This window comes from Rissa tridactyla, chromosome 14, assembly GCF_028500815.1.
Source record: "Rissa tridactyla isolate bRisTri1 chromosome 14, bRisTri1.patW.cur.20221130, whole genome shotgun sequence".
Taxonomy (NCBI): domain Eukaryota; kingdom Metazoa; phylum Chordata; class Aves; order Charadriiformes; family Laridae; genus Rissa; species Rissa tridactyla.
Genome location: NC_071479.1, coordinates 14,762,781 through 14,769,732, shown reverse-complemented (window position 1 = coordinate 14,769,732; position 6,952 = coordinate 14,762,781). Strand labels below are relative to the sequence as shown.

At 60.0% G+C, this 6,952-nt stretch overlaps 1 protein-coding gene across 1 annotated transcript; it reads left to right on the top strand.

Annotated features, from left to right (window-relative positions):
* Positions 1-642: 642 nt before the first annotated feature.
* On the top strand, positions 643-4,373 carry LOC128917625 (adenylate cyclase type 10-like). The gene is made up of 5 exons (XM_054220968.1): positions 643-768; positions 882-1,003; positions 1,595-1,671; positions 1,762-1,951; positions 4,306-4,373. Exons 1-5 carry the CDS (start codon positions 709-711, stop codon positions 4,322-4,324), a joined length of 468 nt encoding a protein of 155 aa, XP_054076943.1. The 5' UTR covers positions 643-708; the 3' UTR covers positions 4,325-4,373.
* The last annotated feature ends 2,579 nt before the right edge of the window (positions 4,374-6,952 follow it).

The following is a 6,952-nucleotide window of genomic DNA, read 5'->3' as shown; positions in this document are numbered from 1 at the left end:
CGGGAAGGTACGGCAAGGCCACCGCTGCTGGGGGCTGTATTTTCGGAGGGCAGAAGAAGTGGTGCCTTGCAGAGATGGAGCTCTTACGGGAACAGACCAATCAAAGAAAATGCGCCCTGCGATGACAACGCAGGGAAACTGAGCCCAGGGGCACCGGTGCTGCACCATTGTCTGCGTTGTCCTCAGAGAGACATGGGTGGCAGGAGGAGGACTCCTGTCCCTCTGTCTTTTCCGTGGCTATGGTTCTGGGTGTGCCGCGGACACGATGGTGGGATAAAGGGGAGATTCCCCTGAAGTCCCTGGAGCATCCCTGAGGGTCTCCCCTCATGTCCGTACCGGTCCCCAGATGGCGTGTTAGCGGAGCAGCCTTCTCTCCTTTGTCATTTGTGTTATGACTCGGCGTCTGCCTGCCGCAGGCTGGGCGGCCTGCCCGCCCTTTTGCACTGAGAGGAGGATTTATCCCTTCCTCTGCTATTACCCGCTATCGCCAGCACGCCTGCTCTCCCTCGGTACTGGTGTGGGCAGTAAGAGCCCGGGAGAGCAGGCTGGTGAAGCCGTCGTGCTCTTGTCTTCCAGCTCGATGCAGGACTGCCCATGGACCTCCTCTCTGAGCTACGGCCAGTCACCTGCATCTTTGTCCAGCTGCAGCTTGCTGCAGGTACCAGCTCGGAGCATCTCAGCACCGTCCTCAAGGAGGCCAGCAGGGTGATGCTAGAAATCCTCTCTCCTCACAAGGGCCACATCAACAAAGTCCTCCTGTGTGATAAAGTGAGTGGGGGGGAACGGTGGCCTCCCCCAGCGCCAGAGGGTGGGCAGTGAGCGCGAGGGAGAGACTCCCTCTTAGGCGCTGTAGCAACATGTTCCACATCTGTCCTGGGCAGGGCTGCACGTTCCTCTGCGTGCTGGGACTCCCTGGAAACAAGCTGCCCTGCGAGAGCCTTCACGCCCTGCAGAGTGCTCTGGAGATCTTCAACTCGTGCTCCACCATGCTCAAGGAAACAGAGTGAGTGTGTGGCGGGGGTCGGCGGGGTGCATGCTGCCTGGGACGGCGCAAGGGGGCTTCCCAGAAAGAGATGTGCCTTCTAGCTTGCTCTCCCTTGTCCCTGGCAGGAAGGAGGCAGTGCCCTGCGAGGTGCAGGCAACCCCTGGGCTCAGCCCACGGCAGCCAGACGGAGTCCCTCCAAGCACACTCTGCTGGCCACCGTGCTGGAAAGAGCCCTCGTGAGGGCCAGAGGCCGCTGCGGCCAGAGGCAGGCCCTTCTGGGCCACTGCCCCATGAACGGGGATGGGGCCCAGCCACCTGATCCCAAGTGGCTGTCATCGCCAGGCGGTGACATGGCGGGCGCCTTCTTCCCTCTCTCTTTGCTCACAAGAGGGCTGTGGCCCTGCCCGTGCTCTGCCCCTGCCCCTTGTCCCTTGCAACCTGCAGATGTTGCACCCCTGAGCTCTCCACGTCCCCGAGACCCACGCTGGCAGGGCAGCACAGCCGGTGGCCCAGGCTGGCACCGAGGGGAGGTGTGGGAAGGGATGAAGCCAGGCGGGCAGGACTGCGCCTGGGGCGCTGCTCAAGCCCTGCTGTTTCTCTGTGTGCCAGGACAATGTCTGTGGCAGTTACCAGAGGGACGATGTTCTGCGGAGTCACTGGCCACCCGCTGAGACACGAATACACAGGTATTGGCCTGGAAGGGTGCCGCGGGGCTGGCGGCACGGGCCACACCGACGCATGCTCTCTCTCTCTAACGCGTGCTCTCCCTCTGGCAGTCCTTGGCCAGAAGGTGAACTTGGCTGCCCGGATGATGGTGCACTACCCTGGGCTGGTGTCCTGTGATGCAGTGACCTACGCCGCCTCCCGGCTGCCCGCTTCCTACTTCAAGGAGCTGCCGGAGAGAGAGATGAAAGGCCTCAGGCAGCCTGGCCCTGTCTATCAATACGTGGGGGTCACCGAGGAGAGGTGAGTGTCCTCTGAGACGGTCGGAAGCCCTGGCGTGGCAGGCTTTTTGCCCCTCTCCCCTGCTGTCTCCAGCTGCTGAGAGAGCAGGAGTGAAACCACAGGGATGGGGAAGGTTTGTCTGTCTTGGTAGACACAACCTGGCCTTGTGGGCTGGGTCTAAAGGGCTTTGGGCTGTGCTTTCCGTGCTGTGCTTGCTCCACCACGTGCCCTGGGAATGCTGACCCAAGGAGTTTTCTGTCCCAGCTGCTCCGAGCAGGAAGCTTTGGGCCAGTCTGGTCCCCATGGGGAAACGTGGACCATCGGGACACTCTTCCTCAGGTCTTCCTGCAGAAATCTCAGCTCTTCTGGGCCAGGATTTCACCTTCCCTTTAGAGGACGGTTTGAAGGTTACCACTGCCGTCTCTTTGAGACTGCGGGAAGACTTGAGCCAAAGGTGCCAGGTGCTTGGCGTCCCAAGCCCTTCAGGGACACAAGTCCCCCTTTCAAAGACGCTTGGTGTTCTTGGCCAAAGTGGTAAAGCTGTCTCCCAGCCAACAGCACGCCCTGGCTTCTTTCACGTGTCTTCTCCTGTTTCTCTGGGTTTGGCCTCTGGGGATGGACTCTTGATATGTTCTTCTGTCCCACCGTGGCCGCTGGGCTTCTTTACGCTTGAAGCTGTCGTAGCGTGTCAGCTTGAACTTTGGCTGGGAAAGCGTGCAGGGGATAACAGCCTGCTCCAGAGAAAAGCCGGTACCCGAGGAGCACCTCCTTCCCTACCACGCCAGGCTGCTTCTCTAGGTCCCCTGGCTTCTCACCATCTCATTGACTTGTGTTGTCTTTTCCCCTGCTTCTAGCATCTTTGGCGTGGGTCTTACCAAGAAGAGGTCGGAGTACGTCCCCTTGCTGGGTAGGTGGAGAACGCCTTGCTCTTCTGAAGCCCAGGTTCTTCCCCTTGGTAACTTTTAGTGCCTTGCTGGGAAGGGAGAGGCTTTTACCAGGGATGGTGTTGCCTGCAGCAGCCCTAAGAAAGCGCCGCCTGTCTTGGTCTCTGCTTGCTTGATATCTTTGGGTGGAAAACGAGGTGGGGCGCCTGCTGCTCCCTGCTGTCTTCCAGACCTGGTAGGAAGGTTGCTTTCAACTGTGGAGCTGCTCACAGCCTGGGGGCTAAACTGATCCCTGTCTTTGGGGTCAGGAAAGAGATTCCTTCTGCCAAATCGATGGAGAGTTTTGACGGTGGGTTCTCCTCCTTCTACTCCTCAGAGCTGCTTTCTTGGCAGCATCTGGGCGAAGACACGGAAATGTCAGGAGGCAGGGGATGCCTGTATTCACTCGGGGTCTTGCCGAATGTTTTGGGCCCTGTTGTGGGTTAACCCCGCTTGGCAGCTCAGCCCCACAGAGCCACTCGCTCCCCACAGTGGGATGGGGAAGAGAATCGGAAGGGTTAAAGTGAGAGCACTGGTGCGCTGAGATACAGACAGCTTAATAGGGAAAGCAAAAGCTGCACACACGCCCAAAGCAAAATCAGGCATTCATCCACTGCTTCCCATGGGCGGGCAGGCGTCTTGCCATTTCGAGGAAAGCAAGGTTTCATCACGTGTGACGGTGACTTGGGAAGACAAATGCCATCACTCCGAATGTCCCCCCTTCCTCCTTTCCGCCGGATTTTCTTGCTGAGCACGGCGTTGTATGGTCTGGAATAGGCCTTTGGGCAGTTGGGGTCAGCTGTGGCGGCTGTGGCGGCTGTGCCGCCTCCCAGCTTCTTGTGCACCCCCAGACTGTTCGCCAGCGGGGCAGCGTGAGCAATGGAAAAGGCCTCGACGCTGCGCAGGCGCTCTTCAGCCATAACTAAAACCTGGTTGTGTTATCAACAGCGATGTTTGGTCACAAATACAAAACATAGACCTGTACAGGCTATTGCTGAATAAAATTAACTCTAGCCCGGACCAAACCAGAACGGGACTGGCGACGCTGCCTTAGCTACTGGGAGGTGCTGTGCAGCTCACGGCACAGCGAGGAGATGCTTTGAGTCTGTTTGGGACGCAGCTGCCTGAACTGGCTGCAGTCATCCCTTACAGTCTCGTGCTGGATCGCTGCGGGGAGTCGCATGGGGCCGGCAGAATCTCCGTGCCTGTGGGATAGGGGAGAGGGCGAGGGGGCTGCGCTGTGGGGCAGGCAAGCAGGTGGCCCCGTGACTGCTCTGAGGAAGGCAGAGGTGCCCAAGCGTGGACGAGCAGGTGGGAAGGAGGCCTGGGTGCCGGCAGGCTGGCCGATGTGGTAGCGGGGAGGGAAGCTGCGGTGGAGGGTGCCCGCAAAAGGGACGGCTCTTTGCTTTTCAGCACGCCCCCAGCAGCTCGTTCTCTGGTTTGTCTTCGCAGGTCGGAAGCAGGAGACTGACCTCTTTGTCAGCTGCTTGAACGCCTATAGGGATTCAGGCCAAAGGAACATCCTGGCGGTTGAGGGCACGATGGGCTGTGGAAAGAGCCACTTACTTGCTGAACTGGCCTCTCTAGGCCAGGATGCTGGCCACAGGTACAGGTTTTCCACCTGTAGCTTTGCGACGCTGCCCCTGCCCATCCCCTGACAGCTGTGGAACGCTCCAGCCCCTCTGCCAGGGTACCTGGCCCTTGGACTGCAGCCTCCCGACAGAGCCTCCTGGAGACACTGCCTGGGAGCACCTGCGTGCTCCGCTCCCGCCTCTGCCTCTTTGGGGAGTTGGAGGTGGCTTCTGGAGCCACGGCCTTTCCTCCTTCACCCCTGGGTCAGGCGCAGATAGAAGGAAAGAGCCCAAGCTCAGTGCTTTTCATCCCACTCCAGACCCCAGAGACAGCAGGGCTGCCTGTCTCAGAAGCCCTGCTCGCCCTCGGCGTGTTTCCCAGGAGGAGCACGGGGGCCTGTGCTCTGGCAGGCAGACCGATAAGGTCTGGAGCCCAAAGGCAAACCCACCACTTGCTCCATTCTTGCCTCTCAGCCCCGTGAGTTCCTCTGCAGGGGGCACGTAGGGAGACCTAGGCCGGCGCTGCAGAGACACAGGCTCTGGACCCGGCTCTCCCGCTGGCTTGGCAGCAACTGCCCCTCTGTGCCCTTTCTCGTACGAGGAGGGAAAGGCTTGGCCTTCTGTGGGAAGCGCTTGGAGATGGGGGGCTGAAGAGCTCCCCCCAAAGGGCACCTCCGCCCCTCTTGTCTTAGAAGGCTGGGGCTGTGGGGAATCTCAGTGCCTTTTGCTTTTGCACCGCAGGGTGGTTGCCCTGGAACTGCTGGAGATCGACATGAGGCAGCCCTTCTCTGCCATCCGCATGCTGATGGCCAGGGCCCTGGGCCTCCAGGACTGTGAATCGCGCGGCGACAGGCAGCGCGTGCTGAAGACAAAGCTGCAAGGGACAATCGAAGAGAGCAGCTACTGCCTCCTCAATGACATTTTTGGTGTCAAGGTGAGAGCCAGAGGCCCCTGTGGACGTTGAGAAGGCCTTCTCCTGAGCTTGTCTGGGTCTGACCTTGAGTGGGCACGCTGCTGGGAGTGCCTTAGCTCCGGGGTGGGCATTGCGGGGGTCACAGTGTGCATTTGCCATGCCTGGGCCCGGGGGGCTCCCTGTCTGTGGGGCTGGTGTCCTGCGCCGCATCCGCAGTGCCCGGTGCCTTGTTCGGCACCCTGGAAGTGGCACTGGAGAGAGGCTGTTCCTGACCTCGTGCCGAGGTCACCGCTGTGCGAGGGGTCTGCCCCAGCCAGCCCACGATTCCCACAGCCAGAGAACCGGCTCAGCCCAAGCCCCAGCTCTGCAGAGACCCTCAGCAGAGGGCCTTTGCTTTAGGCTCTGGGTGGAGTCCCCGCTGCGGCTCCCTGCCCCTGTGCTGGGCAGAGGTGAGGTGCTGAGGCTGTCAGAGACGGTGGGCTCTGCGGTCTTGCGTGCTGGGTAGGTGTGCCGAGCCCCGGAGCCTCTCGGAGTTTCTCCCTGACTCTGCTTTTCTGGCCAGTTCCCCATTTCGGACAATGTTCGCGAGATGGGTGAAACTCAAAGAAGACTGGAATTGCACTCGACTCGGCTGAAAGTGCTGGAGAAGGTGAGCATTTCTCCTTCCTTCCCCCTGGGTCAGAGAAGGAAAAACCCTGCCGTCTGCGGGCTCTGTACCACTGAGGTGTGAGCAGGCGGGATGACTGCGCACCTGGGTCATGGCCCGTCAGAGCCCGAGAAAGCCCTCGCCCCCCCACTTCCCCCCGCAGCCCCACAAACACACCCGAGGACTTTCCTCCCGTAAAGTGTGCCCTGGAGGAGGAACAATGTCTTCTGGGTTCCCTTGCCCGAGCTCCCTCCTTCTGCAGGGCAAGTGATGTTAGGTATGACCCTCCAGTCTCAAAGAGTCAGTAAGCTTCCGAGCGGGAAAGTGGCTGGGGAGAGACTTCAGAGCATCCTCTCAAGAGACGGAGGCTAAATCTCGTCCCCTGCAAGACAGCTGAGAATCCACTGGATTCCCCTCAGAGCAACCTGCTTTTTTTCAGACCCTTACAGGAGATTTTGGCATATTTGTCATCGACAATGCCCATTTCATCGACCCTGACTCCTGGTTCATCATGTCACCCGTGCTCCAAAAGGTCTCCCTCTTCATGGTCATGAGCTTAGCCCCAGGCTACGAGATAACAGAGAGCTTTCGCAAAGCCGCAGCAGACAACGCCACGTCCCAGAAAATCACTTATCTTCATCTGGACAAGCTGAAAGCTTCAGTTGTGATGCAGAAAGTCTGCAAGGAGCTCGGAGTGGTCAGCATCCCCAGGGATCTGGTGAGGTAAGTTGGAGGCAGGGGAGCTCTTCCTGAGGGCCTGAACCTCTGCTGACCGTGGTAGGGAATCAGCCCCCCAGGCAAGGGAGCGCAGGGCCGCTAGAAGCATCCCGGACTCTAGCGAGTGCCAGGCGTGGGCGGCTTGTTATGCCTCACCCTGGTGGGTGTGCGCTGAGAGCGGGCAACTCCCGAGACACCCAGCCTGGGAGGTGTCAGCCTTGGCTGCCGCACAGGGAGGAAGGGAGGAAGAGT

Excerpts from the sequence above, each read along its gene's own strand:
- LOC128917625 (XM_054220968.1), top strand. The coding sequence starts at position 709 with ATGCTAGAAATCCTCTCTCCTCACAAGGGCCACATCAACAAAGTCCTC. Across the intron at positions 769-881 it reads AAGTCCTCCTGTGTGATAAA|GGCTGCACGTTCCTCTGCGT; the intron begins GTGAGTGGGGGG and ends TGTCCTGGGCAG. Across the intron at positions 1,672-1,761 it reads GCTGAGACACGAATACACAG|TCCTTGGCCAGAAGGTGAAC; the intron begins GTATTGGCCTGG and ends TCCCTCTGGCAG.